Source organism: Chelonia mydas, chromosome 1 (genome assembly GCF_015237465.2).
Source record: "Chelonia mydas isolate rCheMyd1 chromosome 1, rCheMyd1.pri.v2, whole genome shotgun sequence".
NCBI lineage: Eukaryota > Metazoa > Chordata > Testudines > Cheloniidae > Chelonia > Chelonia mydas.
This window is the reverse complement of record NC_057849.1, coordinates 250,018,818-250,039,138: the sequence shown is the minus strand read 5'-3', so window position 1 is coordinate 250,039,138 and position 20,321 is coordinate 250,018,818. Positions and strand designations below refer to the sequence as shown.

General features: G+C 44.9%; 1 protein-coding gene across 3 annotated transcripts in view; it reads right to left on the bottom strand.

Moving 5' to 3' along the window:
* Window positions 1-5,283, bottom strand: part of WASHC4 (WASH complex subunit 4) — a 61,376-nt gene extending 56,093 nt beyond the window's left edge. Inside the window, exon 1 of one of the 3 annotated variants that reach the window (XR_005222561.2) lies at window positions 5,084-5,233. Coding sequence is in view for 2 of the 3 variants with exons in the window: in XM_037879958.2 (XP_037735886.1) it covers window positions 5,084-5,144 (61 nt within the window). In the remaining variant the exon portion in view is untranslated. Of the gene's footprint in view, window positions 1-1,394; window positions 1,453-5,083 lie in introns of those variants that run through there. The other 2 variants (XM_037879958.2, XM_037879968.2) reach the window with 2 other exon arrangements.
* Between the last annotated feature and the right edge of the window lie 15,038 nt (window positions 5,284-20,321).

Here is a 20,321-nt window from a genome sequence, read left to right as displayed (position 1 = left end):
TGGGCAAATCAAGCAATAAAACTTTACATTAACACAATACCCACTAAGCTGAAGGGTTCTTTATTTTTTATTTAGTGTTATATGAGCTCAAGACACTTTGCGATACAGTAGAACCTCAGAGTTACGAACACCTCGGGAATGGAGGTTGTTCATAACTCTGAACAAAACGTTATGGTTGTTCTTTCAACAATTTACAACTGAACACTGACTTAATACATCTTTGAAAATTTACTATGCAGAAGAAAAACACTACTTTTTTAGTAGTTTACATTTAACCCAGTACTGTACTGTATTTGCTCTCTCTCTTTTTTTTTTTTTTTTTTTGGTCTCTGCTGCTGCTTGATTGCGTACTTCTGGCTCCAAATAAAATGCATGGTTGACTGGTCAGTTCATAACTCTAAGGTTCTACTGTAGTTAAAATGCCCCGAAGAAATGGAATACTTGCCCCAAAGACTTTACAGCCTAGATCAGTGGTTTTCAAACTTATTTGACTGTACCCATCTTTTTTGTGTCTGTAATAGTTTACGCCCCCTGACTCCTTGCACACAAATATATATACCAATAAAAAAAATCAACATGCAACTCTCACTATTAAAAACAGTAAGGCATCGATTCAAACAGAACCAGTGATCCATTGTAATAAGAGCAAAAGCAAAACTGCGATTGTGGTCGATGCTTACAATTAAAGGTGCACACCGAATCACAGCAAATGGATTAACGTAGAGGTGGCAACAACTTTGTATAATGCTATGCAAGCTTAACAGAAATCCATCAAAATACATAGTGCCATCTAGAGACAAATGCACAGTGCCATATGAGGACCTGATACATCTGAAGGAAATAGTTTTGCTATATATGCATTGCTGTGGGTAAAATGCGTGCAATAAGTTTTTTTTCCCTGGGAGCCAGTGCAGAGAAAATACTTTATAAACGATATTAACAAGAATAACACTATTCCACCACTGATGTGCAGCATCCTGTAGAATAGAAAAACGGCTGTTCTATCTTGTCCCCATAAAAAACAATTAAGTGGGCAAAATATAAGCTTCGATGCCGCAAACATACACACAAAAACATTAAGCATATAAGTAGTCCCATTGATTTCAATTGGGCTACTCATGAGAATAAAATTAACCACATACATAGATATTTTCAGAATCAGGACCAGAGCAGGTTCAATTGGATACTGAAGGAATTCGGTAGCTACCTCAGTATTTGAAAAAGTACATTCACAAGAGGCAAGTAGAAAGCTTGCCACTTCCTGGAAGTGGGGCAGATACCCATTGGTTTCTATAGGATTAAGCTTTAACTGAATATAAACATTTCTAGCTCTTATGATTGTGAAGGTAACCATCCAAAGGGCAAAAGTTACAAATGCCAGGCTAGATGCTTACCCCCCGAAGCAGCTGATCTGTTACAGTGGCATCTACTAATCATCTCTCAATCACGCCAACATCCAGGCTAGAAGAATTTAGAAGTACCTGTCGTCGGCTGCCAAATTTAGAGAAATGTTCAACCACTGAACTGGTAGAAGCTGTCTGCCAGGCAGTTATAGAAAGAGTTTGAATAATAAGGCAGCTTTTGTTTGTAGCCTCTCATGTAGGTGCAAAGATAATATTTTCTTCACTTGGACAAGTTCACTCATTTGAGAAACTAATTGGAAGGACAGCAGAGAACGCAGTAAATCTTATTTTGTCATTTCCATGCAATGAATAAAAATCCTACTTCAGAAGATACAGATATTATACAGAACGATAGGAAATCAGTGCAGAGACAATACTTTATAAACTGTACTCAGATTTGATTGATTGAATTTCCTCTCAGCCATTAAAAATGAAACCACTAAGATTTGGAGAATGCAAAACCTTACTCAATAGTGAAGATTATAAAATTTCTCTAATTGTATTTATATTCATTAATAAAACAGGCAGTAGTTCTATACTGGGTATACATCATCCCATGAGAATTCATGAATGAGAACTGCATTGTTATATATAGGTGTGGAAAGATTACATTTTTGTTGGTAAACGTGAATTTCACCGTACACACACAAACCAACAAAAAATATTTCCATCGATAATCAAAATTCACAGATAGGCCAAGTAAAAAGAATGCTTCTTGAGAACTTCCTAGCCTTTGAGATAAGGATATTTACTTTGTTTATTTTGACATGTGATGTTGACAATTTCTGTTTTAATGGTTATCCAGCCTTAACCTTTTGAATCTCAACATCTACTACTACAATTATTCTCTAACCCTCCCACAATTTCCTGCAACAGTGAAAATTTAGACATATAAAAACAGAAAAAGTGCTTAAAAATAAACATCAATATTATCTGTCAAAAGAAAATAAAAGCTGGATTCCGCCAAGCCCAGTTATATACGTGACATTAATGCAACATTAAGAGCAGGTTAGACAAACACCTGTCAGGGATGGTCTAGATCAGGAGTGGGTAAATTTTTTGGCCTGAGGGCCATATCTGGGTGGGGAAATTGCATGCAGGGCCATGAATGTAAGACTGGGGCAGGGAGTTGGGGTGCAGGAGGGAGTGCGGGGTGTGGGAGGGGGTGCGGGAGGGGGTGCGGTGTGCAGGAAGGGGCTCAGGGCAGGGGGTTAGGGTGCAGGAGGGGTCTCAGGGCAGGCGGTTGCGGTGTGGGCTGCGGGCTCCAGCCCAGCGCCACTTATCTGGAGCGGCTCCAAGGTGGCAGTGGCGCGCAGTGGGGCTCAGGCAGGCTGCCTGCCTACCCTGGCACCACACCACTCCGGGAAGCGGCCAGCACCACGTCCCTGCAGCCGGGGGCAGAGGGCTCCGCACGCTGCCCTCCCCTGCAGGTACCTCCCCCGAAGCTCCCATTGGCCGCAGTTCCCTGTTCCTGGCCAATGGGAGCTGTGGGGGGCAGTGTCTGGAGGCAAGGGCAGCGCACAGAGCCCTCTGCCCCTCCTCCCCCAGGGGCCGCAGGGACATGGTGCCAGCCACTTCCTGGAGCGGTGCAGGGCCCGTGGCACGACGGGGGTGGCAATCCCGTGGGCCAGATCCAAAGCCCTGACGGGCTGGATCTGGCCTGTGGGCCATAGTTTGCCCACCCCTGGTCTAGATAATATTTAGTCCTGCCTTGAGTGCAGAGGACTGGACTAGAAGACCTCTCGAGGTCCCTTCCAGTCCTACACTTCTATGAGTCTATGATTCTACACCAGACTGATTTGATTCCCCCCTTTCCTCTGTTAAAGCAATTATAATACTTAATAGTAAGTTATAAGATTTAGTTTTCAAGTTAAATGAGACTAAGTTTAAAAAAAAATCTTTCATATCGTGGATTTTTATCTAATTTGCTTAGAATACAAGAGACTTCCTTTTAAAAACAGGCATACCCATTTTGTTTTCCTATCACTTTGCTCATTGACAAGTAAGCTGCTTGTCTTCTATCAAGCTGGTGTGAAAGAAGTTCCTCATATCAGAGGTTCTCAGCTCCACACACCTGCTAATGTCTGGGAAACAATGATTAGGCACCGTTCTATGAAAAGCTGTACTTTAACCTTTCCTTTTTCGGTGCATACAATTGTCAGAAATTATAAATAAAACCTCAAGTCAGTTTTCATTGAAAGTAAATAACATAAGTACAGCACGAACAGACAACCACTTGGGAAACTTATACTGAATATGTGAAACATCTGCTCATGACAGACATATTTGCTCAGTAATAACTGTTGTAATTAATGCAGCGTGACCATTCATTTTACAACACATGCACTGTCTGTTTAGAAAGTAAGTTGTCTACAAGGACAGAGAAAAAATGGATTTTTGACAGGCACACAAGCAGGCTAACAAAGAGTTAAGCATCATTTTAAAAAAAGCTGAAGTGAAATTGCAAGCAAATGCCCTAGTTCCCTTCCAGCCACAGCAAAAACACATCACGGAACTAATTTATTCTAGCATGACTTATCCGGCTAATCAAGACAGCAAACTGCAACGAAAGAGACTTCACTGTTTCTGCAGGAAAAATCCACAATTCATGCAAATACACCAGACGAAAATCAGTGTCTCCCCATGTTTGATTCCCACCTCAGTGTTTGGGACATTTGCTAAAGCCTCTCAAATAGATCTAGGGGATGTGGAGGGAGGAGAAACAAAAGGAAGATGAACCTCTGAACCACAAATTGAATATGAGTCAACAATGCCATGCAATTGCGAAAAAGGCTAATATTCTGAGGGGATATTATCAGGAGTGTTGTATGTAACACAAAGGAGCTACTTGTTTTGCTTTACTCAGGACTGGTGAGGCCTCAGCTGGAGGACTGTGTCTAACTCAGGGTGCCACAGTTTCGGAAAGACGTAGACAAACTGGAGAGTCCAGGCCAGAGCAACAAAAATGATGAAAGGTTTAAAAAACCTGACCTATGAGGAAAGGTCATGTTTAGTCTTGAAAAAAAGACCACTGAGTGGGGGACCTGATGATCATCTTAAAATATGTTAAGGGCTGTTGTACAGAGGAAGCTGACCAATTGCTCTCCATAGCCAGTGAAGCCAGGAGAAGGAGTAAACTGCCTTACGCTGCAGCAAGGGAGATCCAGGTTAGATACCAGGAAAAACTTTCCGCCAGTGACGCTCTGGAACAGGCTTCCCGGGGAGGCGGTGGAAGCCCCATCACTGGCGGTCTGTAAGAACAAGGGCGGGGGGGGGCAGACGCCCGCCAGGGATGGGCTAGGGCAGGTTACCTGGCCCTGCCGCAGCGCAGGCGGCTGGAGATGGGGACCTCTCCAGGCCGGACATTGCTACGATCGCCACCCCACCCTCAGCCCAGGCAGCCAGACACAGCAGTGACAAGAACACTGGCCGGCTCCGGGCAAAGCGCGCTGCCACCCCCTCCCTCCCAGGGGAGAGGCCCAGGGCGGAGCCGGTCGCTCGCCCGCTCCCCGGCCCCGCCGACCGAGCAGGGTGCGCGCGTGCCGGGGGGGAGCCGTTAGAGGACCGGGTGCGACCGTCCCCATTCCCCACCGCGCGCGCCGGCCCTTCGGCTCCTGCCCGCGCCCCGCTGCTGACGGGAGGGGCCCGGGGCTCGACTCTCGCCCCCGCCCCGCGCTTACTCTGGGAGCCGTCGTCGAAGCGGTCGAAGTCCCAGTCCGGGGAGAGGGTCTCCAGCGCCATGGCAGCGGCAGCGGCGCCCGGCCTCCGACAGGGGACTTCCGGCAGCGCGCGCGCGCTGCACGCTGGGAAACAGAGTGCGGCGGGGCGGGCGGGCGCGCGGCGGCGGGGATGGAGCCGCCCGAGGAGCCCGGGCCCGGCCCCGATCGGCCGCCGCTGCAGCGCCCCCTCCTGGGGCCGCCGCGGGAACTGCAGCAGGTGCCAGGGCAGGTCCCGCAAGAGCCTCGCCAGGTGCCGCGCCATATGGGCAGCCGGGGCCGCTACGCCTGGCGCTAGCTTGGGGCTCAGGAGCCCTGGATGCTAGTCCCGGCTCTGACACTGCGCTCCTGGGTGACCGCGGGCACGTGACCGTCGTCCCCCGTGCCTCAGTTTCCCCACCCGGTGTCGCTCTTGTCTTGTCGGCTGCTACTCTGAAATAGAAAGAATATCAGCCCCAAAGGGAACAGCAGCAGCGCTAGCAACACCATCAAGAGCAAAATGAACAATTGCAATAGTGTCCGCAGCACCAGCGGGTATAGACAAAGCAGCACCCAGATTTGCCCCATGTTGCACTTATCTGGGTGAAGACAGCAAATCCACCATTTGGCATTTATTCATGTTTAAGCTCTTTCTGGGGAAGACAAATTTTGCTGTGTGTTTCATTAAGACATTTTAAATCTCCCTGATCAGTTTTCATCTCATTTAAATGGATGTGAAAAGAACAGACTTGAAACAATGGTGTTAAAATTCATTTATTGTCAAATTACAGAAACAATAAATCAATCTTTATTTCAAAGATAATTTCAAAGAAGAGAGATGATGCTATATGTATTTTTGGTCTGTGTTATCAAATAGTTACACAGCACCACCACCGGTGTCTCCCCTCGATTCCCTGGTTCCTGTGCAAATATCTGCTTTAGTTTCTTTTAAAAGGTCACAAAAAGTTTAAGAGCCTGATTGTGCAACATGCTGAGCATCAGCAAAGGACTGGGTTCTCTCACTTTCCATTTAAATCGATAGGACTTGTGGGTGCACAGTATCTTTAAGCAGGTATTAAGAATTGGGCCCTAATTTAGACTAGACATTCAGGGCTATATTCTATGTACATGCAGCTTTCATTGAACTCAGTGGAGCCGTCATGTATATTCAAAGCTAGGATATGGCTTCCAATTTTTTTAAATAAAACCTGTGAACTGAATATGTATGGAATAAAGTGTTTCAGGGTGTGTGCAGTTTTTATGAAGTCTGCAAAACCTGAGGACAAAGTGAGCTAACCAACCAGCATGCACAACAGCCACACCGTTATGATGTGCATAAAATAGAGATGTCCATGTGAGCACGAAATGGAAAACAGAAATGGGAATTCTTTTGAATGAAAATATTATAGTGAAAGAAGATATTTGGAAAATAGGTTTTAAGTGAGTTAAGCTTAAGTAACAGTTAGAGTTTTTTTAAAGCATTAAGCTGCATGTTTCCCTTTAATGATGCAGTTTTTGAAAGGACTGGCTAATGCTTTTCAGTTTATTCACTGAGTGGCAGTCTTTGTTCAGTTACATTGGTCTTGTCCTTCAGTTGTAAGTGCTGCTGGATTTTTTCTGACGCTGATTCAGACTTGCTTGTGAAAATGATTAGGTTTCTAGTGACAGCCAGTCAAGACTAGCTTTGATAAGTGTATTATGTTGACTAAGGAGTGATTTGTATGCAATTTGCTTAGCTGAACTTCTTTGGAGATTTTGAGCATCATTTCTGAAAATTAGTTAACCTCTATGGAATTTTGTTTGTACTAGAAAGTTTTTATTTCCTACAGTGTGACACTTTTACAAATAGAACCCATTGGAGGCCAGCAGCCTGGACACTTACATCACCCAGGGCACCAGGTATGGTTAGAGTAGGAGGGAGTTAGGTAACTTGATTGGATTGGATCACCCCTGCAGGGAGCATGATGCACTAATGAGGTAATTAGCTCACCTGTTGGAGAACCCAGGGAAGAAAGCAAGCCGACTCAGGGAGAAGGAAGGGGTCTTTATTCATCTGCTGCTATATTGTGTTGCATGTGGTATTTAAGGAAGAAGCAATAATAAGCACACTTGGAGAAGTATTGTAGTGTCAGGTATAATTCACCAGGAGGGCTTATGTACCCAGGTTTGCATGAGTTGAAGGTGGACTTCGTTGACATACATATTTATGGGGAAGTCTGTGGGAGTGCTGGAATGCCAAAAGAATATTTGTTGTTAATTTCAGAAAAGGCTGTAATTGACTTGTATATTTACAATAATTTCTTTCTTGATAATTGTATTACCAAAGAGGGATGCAATGGGGAGAGTAGTTTATTGTTCTGGTCATTTCATTGTCTGTGAATATATGATTTATGTTGGACCATTGTGAGTCACATTCTATGTAGAGTTTCAGAGTCACAGCTGTGTTAGTCTGTATTCGCAAAAAGAAAAGGAATACTTATGGCACCTTTAGAGACTAACAAATTTGAGCATAAGCTTTCATGAGCTACAGCTCACTTCATCGGATGCATTCACTGAATGCAGCCAATGAAGTCAGCTTTAGCTCACAAAAGCTTATGCTCAAATAAATTTGTTAGTCTCTAAAGGTGCCACAAGTACTCCCATTCTATGTGAAGTTCAGCAAGTAACTTAAAGACTTACACCACAGAATACTAGGAAGTGATAAGGATCTTCCATGTATGAGGTTAGATGAGTTTTTAGGGGCAGGGACTGTCTTCTTGTTCTGTGTTTGTACAGCACCTAGCACAATGGGGTCCTGGTCTGTGATTAGGGCTTCTAGGTACTATTTTATCACAAATAATCTGTAGAAGTCTTAATTGAGTGTTATGGACAGTCAAGTTTACCCACACTGCACCATGAACAAAGGGCTAGGGTGGCCATGTTTTGGAAGGGTGCTAGGAAATCTGGAATGTGGGTGATTGGACTTAGGCCCTCCTAATGCTGTGTAGACACAGGAGCCCCAGATTTGACCCAAGGTTCAACAATTCCTAACCTGGGGTTACAAATAAGTGTAAACACGCCAAGCCCTAGGTTAACACACTCAGGGTCTCCTAACCCTGGGCTTACATTACAGTGTAGACATACCCAAAGTGCCTTATAGGCACCTTGAAAATCAGTAGATCCCACAAACCCTGGGTTAGTTGCCTGTGCTCCCTATGCAGTGCTGTCAAGGTTCCTTCCCCACTCTGAACTCTAGGGTACAGATGTGGGGGCTTGCATGAAAACCTCCAAAGCTTACTTTTACCAGCTTAGGTTAAAACTTCTCCAAGGTACAAACTATTTTACCTTTTGCCCTTGGACTTTATTGATGCCACCACCAAACATCTAACAGGTATATAATTGGGAAAGAGACTGTTTGGAAACATCTTTCCCCCCAAAATCCTCCCAACCCTTACACACCCTTTCCTGGGGAAGGCTTGATAAAAATCCTCACCAATTTGCATAGGTGAACACAGACCTAAACCCTTGGATCTTAAGAACAATGAAAAAGCAATCAGATTCTTAAAAGAAGAATTTTAATAGAAGAAAAAGAATCACCTCTGTAAAATCAGGATAGTGAATACCTTACAGGGTAATTAGATTCAAAACATAGAGAATCCCTCTAGGCAAAACCTTAAGTTACAAAAAGGCACAAAAACAGGAATCTACATTCCATTCAGCACAGCTTATTTTCTCAGCCATTTAAAGGAATCAGAATCTAACGCCTATCAAGCTAGATTACTTACTAAGTTCTAAGACTCTATTCCTGTTCTGTCCCCGGCAAAAGTATCACACAGAGAGAGAGAGAGGCTTTATTTCTTTCCCTCCCCCAAGCTTTTGAAAGTGTCTTGTCTCCTCATTGGTCCTTTTGGTCAGGTGCCAGCAAGGTTGTCTTAGCTTCTTAACCCTTTACAGGTGAAAGGGTTTTTCCTCTGGCCAGGAGGCATTTTAAAGATGTTTACCCTTCCCTTTATATTTATGACAAACGCATTCAAAGAGATAAATACCTGAGAATGGAATCTACACTAGGTGGGTAGCTGCTTATATTAGTCAATGGGAGTTGCTAATGAGAGGGGTGTGCCCTAAGCTCTGCCCCCTCAGAATAAGGCACCTATCTCATTTTATCTGCAGCTGGCAACCATCTTCTGGAGTTAGACATCTTTGTTGTCTGAGCTGTTTCTTGCAAGAACACTGGCAGTGCAGTGAACTCCATGCAAAGTTGGTGAGGAAGGAAGAGAAGGAGGCTTCTGTTTAGCACAGTGGTTAGGACACTCACCTAGGATTTGGGAAACTTGCGTTCATCTGTCCTCCTTCCTGATGTGGAGAAGGGATTTGAACTTGTCTCCCATGCTGCAGAAGAGTGCTCTAAATATGGGCTGGTCTGATGTGGGTCTCTCTCAAGCTCTCTTGGTGAAGATTTTCCACTTTGCATATTTAATTTTTTTTTTATATACACTGGGCCAGAGAGAGTGTGAGAATGACTCCATAGTCCCGTGTGTAGGGCACTTATTTGAGAAGTGGGAGACCCCTATTCAAATCCCTTTGTCTCATCAGACAGAGGTGTAGGCCTGGGACTTAACTCACCCCCATACTAAACTAGCCTTGTGTGAAACTCAGAGACTTCACCACTAAAATTAAGAAAAATGCTCTCCTGCTGCTAAGGCACCCCCACCTCAGGAATGCTCCTAACAAGCATTATAACACCCAGGGTTGTAAAGTAGAGACACCCAAGCACTGGGAAGTTTAGGGAAGTACAGAAGGACCCCCAACAAATGGTAAAATAGATAAATTCGCTGGTTAGGGCTTCTCTTATGCTGACCATCTGCACAAATAAAGGTCATAAATAAGTTGCAATTCAGGCACGAAAGATAAAATGTAAAAAAAGATTTGAGCAGGGATGAGGAAACATAAGTGCCAGTGCACAACTGGTTACATTTTGTTACCTGGGGATATCGAATAATGTGATAGGTTTAGTGAAGTTAAAAGAGGTAGCTAGTTTTACATATTTGGAAATCATCTCCGAACTGCAGTTCAGCATCAAGCTGCTAGATCTCTGAGCCCTTTGCATGACCGTGACATGCAGAGGCATCGTCAGCATCCACAGACAAGTGAATCCTGACTGGCCATCGGGTGAAGTTTGTCTGTATATGGGGAGTAGTGAACATAAGACATTTGCTTGGCATATATGTTCTCTGTGTGTATTGCTAATAAATAAAGTTTAGTGTAAGGCTCTTTCACTGGGAAAAGATCCCACAGACCCATAGAGCCCTAAGCCCTGTAGGAAACGGCAGATACTTAAATTGAAATTCTTTGAGCCCCGTGGGTAAAGGTAGGTGCCTTACACCCCGAGCCCTCAGTAAGGAATGGGTGAGGGTACCTAAATTAACCAGGTCATGCCCTGAGCCCTCGATAGGGTATAGGTGGGGTACCCTAGGTTTTTGCAGGTAACAGAGGGTGGAATTGAATCTGGGCTTCCCACCCTGGGCTAGAGTTTATAAGGGAACCCTCCTCTTTCTCCCACCCATGACCATTCTGTGCAGAGTTAGGTATGCTCAGAGCACACCTACTGGATCAGGCTCCACAAGAAAGGCATGGAAACACTTACCTCCATCTGGTTAAGGATCATGCTGTGGCTTAGGCATGAGATAAGCACCTGAACACTTGCCTGAGGCAGCAGCGCATGTGCCCAGGGGCAGAAATTTTCAGGGTCTTTGTTGTACAATTTAAGAATTTCCACCATATAATTAGGAGACATTATAGTGTGTCTGCAAAAAAATACCAGCAGCGATAGCATAATATATTTGGAAATTAAGAGATTTTTGCTTTTTGTGCTTAACGTTTAAAATGAACAACTGTGATTACTCCATAGCTATTCTTTATAAATTCATGTTTTTTCCTGCTCTAGTTTTTATGATACTATTAAAACAATCTAACCATCTACCTGCCAGTACAAGTTTTCTTCCTATAGGGCATAGTCTGGTGCTTTGTCCAATCTAGGTGGTTTTTTTTTTTTGATGTCCCAAATAATAGGAGTTCAACTAATTCTTTTGGAAGACTTCCATAATCCAATAGATCTTGGCTAAAATTTTCAAAAGCACTTGAGTGGTTTAAGGGCCTAAGTCCATTGACTTTCAATGAGATTTAGGTTCTAAGTGCCTAAAATACTTTTAAAATGGGTCTTAGGCTCCTTAAGCACTTCTGAAAATATTACCCCTCACCATAAAAATTTTTTCCCTCCTTTACATTTGTCCTTTATTTTCCCTTTCTTAATTTCACTCCATTATTCCTAGTTATTTCCCCTTGTACCATCCTATTCTGTAAATTTTTATACCTAAATTATATCCTAAATAATTCCTCCCCTTCCTTGGGGCCTTAAGCCACAGCCCTTGGTGGAGTGCAATGGAAGTGCCCCCATCTTAGGGCATGTCTACACTATGAAATTAGGTCTAATTTATTTAAATCAACATTTATCCTCTAATTTTACAAGTCAATGCTGCATGTTCTCACTATGCACATTCAGTCAGCAGAGCACATCCTCACTATCATGGCTAGCATCGACTCATGGAGCGATGCACTGTGGGCAGCTATCCCACAGTTCCTGCTGCTGATTGGAATTCTGGGTTAGGCTCCCAATACCTGATGGGACAAAAACATTTTCATGAGTTGTTTTCGGTACATATTGTCAGCCTGCCATGATGCACTTGCCTCCTCCCTGCCTCTATCCCTCCCTCCGCCATTTTCATGCTTAAGCCTGGGTTACTCGTGCAGACGCCATAGCATGGCAAGCATGGACCCCGCTCAGTTATACGCTGTTGTTGTGAGCGTTGCAAACACCTCGTGCATCATCCTGCGGTATTTGCAGAGCCTAGCCAGGAGCCGCTGTGTGGAAGACTGTGATGCCACGCAAATAGCCGTGCTGGAAGCCATGGAATGGAGCAATTAGCACATGCTGGCAGCAGCAGCCGGGCTTGTTGACCCAGTGGAACACCGCTTCTAGGATCAGGAAACAAGCACAGACTGATGGGACCACATAATTATGCAGGTATGGGATTAGGAGCAGTGGCTGCATAACTTTCGAATGTGTAAGGCCACTGTCATGGAACTTTATGAATTGCTTTCCCCAGCCCTGAAGTGCAGAAATACCAAAATGAGACCTGCTATGACAGTTGAGAAGTGAGTGGCGATAGCCCTGTGGAAGCTTGCAATGCCAGATTGCTACTGGTCAGTCGGGAATAATTTTGGAGTGGGTAAATCTACTGTGGGGGCTGCTGTGATCCAAGTAGCCAGGGCAATCAATTCACTTCTGCTAAGAAGGGTAATGACTCAGGGAACCCCATCGTGGCAAAGCCATCCACTCTGTCCTGCACATTTCCCAAACGGTGGTGGGGCGATAGACGGAATACACATTCCTATCTTGGCACCAGACCACCTTGCCAAAGAGTACATAAACCGCAAGGGGTACTTCTCAATGGTGTTGCAAGTGCTAGTGGATCACAAAGGCCGTTTCACAGACATCAACGTGGGATGGTCGGAAAAGGTACATGACGCGCGCATCTTTAGTAACTCTGGGCTGTTCGAACAGCTGCAAGAAGGAACTTTCTTCCCAGACAGGAAAATTACCATTGGTGATGTTGAAATGCCAATAGTTATCCTTGGAGACCTAGCCTACCCCATGCTCTTGTGGCTCATGAAGCCATATACAGGCAGCCTGGACAGCAGTAAGGAGCAGTTCAACCATAGGCTGAACAAGTGCAGAATGGTGGTAGAATGTGCCTTTGGATGTTTAAAGGGCCGCTGGCACATTTTACTCACTAGGTTAGACCTCAGCAAAAGCAATATTCCCATGTTGTTGCTGCTTGCTGTGTGCTCCATAATATCTGTGAAAGTAAGGGGGAAAACTTTCTGGCGGGGTGCGGGGGTTGAGGCAGATGGCCTGGCAGCCCATTTTGAGCAGTCAGACATCAGGGCAATAAGAAGAGCACACTGAGGTGCATTGCATCTCTGAGAGGCTTTGAAATCAGTTTCATGAATGATCCAACACTGATGTGACAGAGGTGTGTGTTGTTACTTTCCCTTTTTTGCATGTACTGCTCTGTAAACCAAACCCCCACCAACCACAGTGTGCACAGTGAATAAAGAGCCTCTTGTCCTCAATTTATGCATTTGTATTATGCTAACAAACAATGAACAGAGACAGCAATGAATAGCAAAGATAACCTGGGTCTAAGGGCCTGATAATACGGGGGGAGGGGCAAGGACACATAGCTTACTACAATTGCACTGTCTAGCAATCAAAGCTGTGGGAATGAGACCACAAACCATCTCCTGGAGTTGAGTTCAAGGGATAATGAAGCTTTTCCCCCACCCCTCCACATTCTAGGATGTGAGGGAGAGGAGAATATGGAACATGGTGAGGAGGGCAGCTGGTTCATCATTGGGTGCAGCGGGACTCTAAGCTCTAGCTGCCTTTCCTGCACCTCAACCAGACACCTCAACATGTCTGTTTGCTCCCCCATAAGCTGCAACATCTCCTCTTGCATGTCACGCTCTTGATCCCTGCATGTTTTCCTGCCCTCTTGGTTGGTGTGCATGCTCTCCAAGAGCGTAAGCCTCTATGCATTCAGCTGGGCCCTGTCGGTCTCGGAGGAATGCATCAAATCACAGAACATGTCTTCCCTTGTCTGCTTTTTTCGCCTTCTAATCTGGGACAGCCATTGTGCTGGTGTGGAGGAAGCACTCACAGACAATGTTGCAGCTGCAAGGAAAAACATACATTGTTGAAAACAGAAAACAGAAGGTTAACTCTTGCAATGAATGAAACACTTCACAGCAGTAAATACATTACCTGAGATACATGGCCACATTTTGTCTTCTAAAAGAAGTGCCTACCAGTAAGGTACAACACATGGCAGAATGCTGGGCAGCAGATTTCGGTTTGCAGGCAGGCAAGGTAAGCCCACAAGAAAGGGGAGGTGGTGTCAGGGCACACCCAGGGACATTTTTTGGTGGGGAAAGTCCTGGCGCATAAACAGGCTTTTCTGGGGAGCATCCTTTGTGTAGCTGGACTGGCCACCACTGTATCCCAATTGTTTACCTCAAATTAAACATTAACTACAATTATAATCACACTTCAGGGGTTAAGTGCAAGTGCGCATTCACCAAAGGTGCCTTCCCCACCATCAGAGTCCTGCAACAGTAGGTCCTGGGAGGGGATTGGCTCCAGAGTTAGGAAAAGGTCCTGGCTGTCAGGAAGAATGGATCCTCCGCTTGCCTGCTGCGCATTCTCCTCCTCCTCTTCCTCATCAACAATGTCCTCCTCATTGTTGCCCTTGGCCGCCTGGGTCCCCTGGGTGGTATTTATAGAGCGTGTTGGGGTACTGGTGGGGTCCCCGCCTGGAATTGCATGTATCTGCTCATAGAAGTGGCATGTCTGTGGCTCAGAACCGGAGCAACTATTCACCTCCCTTGACTTCAGGTATGCTTGCCTGAGCTCCTTTATTTTCACACGGCACTGCTGTGTGTCCCTAGTGTAGCCTTTCCCCCACCCCCCTCCTCTGTGCAGTTTTAGCATAGATGTCAGCATTTCTTCTGGTGGTTTGGAGCGCTGCCTGCACAGACTCTTCTCCCCACACAGCAATCAAATCCAGTGTCTCATGTATCCTCCATGCTGGAGAGCATTTGCGGCCCTGAGCAGGCATGGTCAGCTGTGGTAGTGAGCTCTCCATGCTGATCAAACAGGAAATGAAATTCAAAAGTTCCCAGGGCTTTTCCTGTATACCTGGCTGAAGTGCAGTGGAGTTCAAAATGCTGTCCAGAGTGGTCATATTGGAGCACTCTGGGACACTTCCCGGAGGCCAAACCCATCCAATTACACAGCGTTGTGTTTACACTACCTAATTCGACCCAGGAAGGTCGACTCTAGTGCCGCTCCTCTCACTGAAGGGGGGTACAGGTGTCGATTTTACAAGCCCTTTAGGTTGGCAGAAAGGGCTGATAGTGTAGACACGCACATTATAAATTCAACCTAATGTGGCATATGTCAATCTAATGCCGTAGTATAGACCAGACCTTACTAGACATTCCCAAGAAGCAGAGCATGCTGCAAGCACAATGGGAGAACAGGGGAAGTGCTGCCATTTGATAAGGTGCAGTATGTGCTCCCTTCTCCATGGAGATGGATCTACTGACTGGTGCAGAGAAGGAAGGACCACAGCCCCATCCTTGCCTCTCCACGCCTCTTTGTAGAAGCTAGCACCACTGTAGGCATTAGCCTGGAGGGAGCATTCTTTGTGCTACCTGAACAGAATGGGGACTGTGTTAGAATCTTGCCCAGCAGTGGCACAAGAGACTGCAGGGAGGGGAGTGCTCCTTATGCCTTTTCACTTTTACATACCCAGGGGGGGCAGGCACAATCTGATCCTCATTGTCACTCCCTTCAAATACCAGCAGACAGCTATGTACCCTGCTTTGGTGTCTCTAAGGTATGTCTGCAGTAGAGCTAGGAGATTCCCAGCTTGAGGAGACATGCCCATGCTAGCTCTGACTGCACTAGTGCACCCAAAATAGAAGTGTTGTTGCTGCAGCATAAGAAGTAGGAGGGGCTAGCAGCCCTGGCTACAATCCCATCTGAGCCCCCAAGCATGTACTACAATAGCTAGGTCCTTGAATTTCTAGCCTTAGTGTGCTAGCTCTGTGAAGCTAGACATCTATTTTTTTGTTTTCGTTTCTTAGCTTTCCTTATACATCAGTCCCTCCATCCACCTAGTCACTCTTGAGGTTTTCCCTTGCATTCCCTCCACTTTGTCCTGTTATTTTAATCAGGGTTCAAGTGAACAAACATGCAAAAACTGTAACTAAATAACATGCACCTTCTGAAAGTCAGCTGTCACAACCTGTAATTACAGGCAAATTCACTTTCCTGTCTTTTCCTGCCTACAGTACTTCTGGAATGCAGAATTTTAGCTTACACAAGCATATGAAAAGAGCAAACCGATTTTCCCAGAAATGTTAGAAATGTATACAATTGCTGATCCACTATTTTTCACAGATTCTGGATCCTCTTCAAAGTGTCCATTGTCAGGGACAGTATGATAGTATTGGGGCTCTGAATGTAAAGTTTCTATGTGCTTTCATCAATTTCTCAACTTCTCCTTCTTTCAGTAAATTCTTTTCCCATGTTGTCATTAAATCTTCCCAGTTTTTCTCAATCTTCACCTCTATCACTTTCCCCATGTTCTCTTTGTCTCTCTGCATTTTCTCTAAATCCTCCTTCCTTTCAATTGTGTTCACTCAACCCCCAAAACCCTTTAAACAAATTCTAAGAATGTGGGGGGAAATGCACCCCTAGTATTTGACCTGTCCAGAGAGGAAAACAACACCAAGTAAGAATTGGCCAAGGGCACTCTTTTCTGGATTTTTCAATTTACTACCAAAAAAAAAAAAAAATCCAGAGGATCCTTTTAATTGTAAAAGTTTTATGGAAAATGTTATAGTTTCTGTAGACTCATTCACAGTCTAGATTGTAGTGGAATTACAGCGAGGTTTAAATAAGGGAGAGTGCATGACTGTGCTACCCAGAACAAACCACAGAGTGAATTAGGAGACAGTCACAATTCAGTCCTTGTCAGCCCTTTACTCCAGGGAGGAATAAGCTGTACCAGATAAAGGGCTGGCATGACTTATTTCACACTCTATGCTAGCTCTCTTGTGCTCCCTACTCCTGCACATCCACTCCCTGGCCCCCTGCATTGGAGGGGGAGTAGCTGCCCTGCAATGATAGCTCTCTTCTTTACACACAGATGGGCAATATAGGTAACTAGGGGAGAAAGGGGGCTTACAATTAAGCCCTAAGGATTTTTGCCATGGACGCTAAAGAGGGAGTCAATGTTTTTTTCAGAGTAGTAGCCGTGTTAGTCTGTATCAGCAGAAAGAACGAGGAGTACTAATGGCACCTTAGAGACTAACAAGTTTTTATTTGAGCATAAGCTTTCGTGGCTGGTTTTAGCCCATGAAAGCTTATGCTCAAATAAATTTGTTAGTCTCTAAGGTGCCACTAGTACTCCTCGTTCTTTTTAATGTTTTTTTCCTATCTGGTAAGGAGTGGGCAGGTGCATATACTTTACCGGTGCCTTGCCTACCATCCTTTTTCCAGTGAGCTCTGTTCTGGTTACAGGCTCATTGAGGAAGCTTGTCTTGCTTTCATTGAAATGGTTCATAAGTATGAGTCCATGTTATGATGGCATAGCCAACTTCTCCATTTTCTTCCCTCCCTCCTCTCCTATGTCCTTCTCAGGACAGTATTACAGACTGGAGCAGGATGTGCCTCTGTCTTCCTCATCTCCTTCTAGGGATGGGTCTCTTATGTCTACAGTGCAATTAAAAACCCAGGGCTAGCTACTGACTGGGGCTCTGGCGAAGGGGCTATTTAATTGTGGGGTAGATGTTTGGTCTCAGGCTGCAGCCTTGGCTCTAGGACCCTGCAAGGTGCCCTAATCCTGATACAATTTTGAAAAAGTGTTTCAAAATTACCAATATCCTGCCTACTCCCTGAGGAGGTCCCCCTCACATCCTCTCCCCGTGGAACTCTAAAACAGCCTCCTCCTTCAAGAAGGAATTCCAGTGGGTAGAGAAAACTGAGGGGACCCAGGATGGAGGAGGGCTCAAATGAATTAGATGTTTCAGAGGGGGAGGTTTCAGCACAGCATCACTGCTGGTTGGGGAGCCCTATTTCTCTTTGCCTTGCTACATTTTTCTCCAAAAAAACATGCTTTTGTTATTAGGGTATGACAATGAAAGAGCAGCAGAGAAGAGAAATAGAAATAGGAGATAGAACACATAGACTGCTTGCGGTGGGGTAGAGTTTTATTTCAGGTAGGTTTCAATGAGGGGGCATGTCTTTTACCTGTGTAATTAAATAAAAGGATGTATGAAGCCCCTCCCCTCTAGATAGGTTTCTATCTGCATTGCAGCTACTACACTCAATACCTCAAATAAAAACAAAAGGGATTTGGAATAAGAAAGGTTGATGAGCGAGGTGGTTAGATAAAGTTTGCCAAAAAAAATTGTGAAATTTTGTTTCTGGTTTTCATCAAATTGTCATTTTTTACAAAAGTTTCCAACTAGAGCTGGTTATTAACATTTTTCCATTCTTGCTCTACACTGTGGTCAGGAATAAAACTCCTGCCAACAGTACTACCAACCCCGAGCATTCAGAAATCAGGGGTCAGGCCCTGAAATCATGAGACTGATGTTTAAAAATAACTACTGTGGGGGCATTTTTGTTTGCTGGTTTTTTGAGCCTGGAAGATTCATATTTTCAAGCTCTTCTCCACAGCCCTGAGGACTATAAACTTACCTTTTAAAACTAAAGCTGAAATGTTCATGTAATCAGAAGACTGCTGGGGCTTTAAAAGAAAAACCAACCCCAACAAAACGAAGACTACATTATTACCAGACTCCCAGTAAAATCACAGGCAGTGGACAACGTGGATTTTCAAGAAGCTACTGCTGGCTGCACCACTGGCACCAGCATCCATCTTTGACACATTTTAAAACAAATGAATGCTGGCAACCTTACTGGCTCGGTAGAGAGGATAAGGATTGTGTGTGGACCTCAAGGCTGGAGATTGAAGTATGGGAATTACAGCTGGTACCGAATGCAGCAGCATGTGGCCTCAGCAACCTGGGTTACAGTGAGTGCATAAAACCTGTGTCCTTCACTCAGGCTAATGGCTCCTCAAATGACATCCCATCAAATTCACTCCTCTGGGCCCTCGTCTTCAGGATTCTTAGTGAGCCGAACCAGGGAAACTTACAAGCTCATTTCATACTCCAGGATTGGGCTCGTCTACCCCAGTGCTGGGCACGGTGTAGGACCTCGACTAGAGCAGGGCCAGCACTACCCTCTCCTCCATCAAATGCACCCTGCAGGGCAGGGAGCAGGCACGCTGCTGGAGCAGACCTGCAGTACCTGTTCTGTGGAGAAGAAGCAGTTTCCCACGGAGCTATTCTCCTTTTGTACAAGCAAAGCAACCAAATGCCTGCCCCAGCTCCCCTGCAAGCTCTGCAATGCCTGAGCCGCTCCTGTCTGCTGCACTGGCACCAGCTAGAACAGGAGTACTTGTGGCATCTTAGAGACTAACAAATTTATTAGAGCATAAGCTTTTGTCGGCTACAGCTCACTTCATCGGATGCATAGAATGGAACATACAGTAAGATATATATATACACATACATATACATACAGATAAGTTGGAAGTTACTATACAAACTGTGAGAGGCTAATTAGTTAAGATGCACTATTATCAGCAGGAGGAAAAAAAACTTTTGTAGTGGCCGTCTTGATTATCGCTGTAAGCAGTGTCAGGATGAGCTCCACCCTTACATCTGGTGGTGAGGTGTGGCAAGTTGTGGAAAAGAACTTCAGGGGCTGATCTCATTTGCATAAGCACACCCACCCTGCCTAGAATGAGGCCATAGCTGCCCAAATGGTCACTTTGGCTGCTGCGGGATCCCCAGTGTCTCTGTTATTGAGGCAGGAAGAATAAATTATTATTACCCTGATTATGGGAACTGTGCTTGGAACTGTACTTGGCCTTTTGTTATGATGGAGGGACTCACCATCAACTAAGTAGCACTCGCTAGGCAAGGGTCATGGGTTCCAAAACTCTGTGAATTGAGAGAGGCTGAGGACAAGTATCAATACTTGGTGGCATGGGCCCCTTGGTGAGGGCCTTGCATGCTAATTGCACTTCCTCCTCTCTCCACTGTGGAATATCAGAGCTAATTTTGATTTCATTAGAAGTCTAGTTACAGGCTGCTGAGCTCCCTTTGGGCTAATAGTGCACCAGCACTGAGACTCCCCTACTATAAGGGGAATTCACCAAAGAGCTGAACTGACTAAGAGCTGAAATCACTGAGCATTGTGTTAAGTAGGGGGGGAGCCTTGTTGCTGTCAACTCTGATGGGCAGAAGGGTTACCTCACTACAAGTTTTTTTCTCTTGCTGATAATAGCTCATCTTAACTAATTAGCCGCTCACTGTATGAAGAAAAGGACGGCTGCTACTCTGAAGCAGTTTGTATGGTAACTTCCAACTTATCTGTATGTGTATATATAGCTATATCTTACTGTACGTTCCAGTCTATGCATCCGATGAAGTGGGCTGTAGCCCACGGAAGCTTGTGCTCTAATAAATTTGTTAGTCT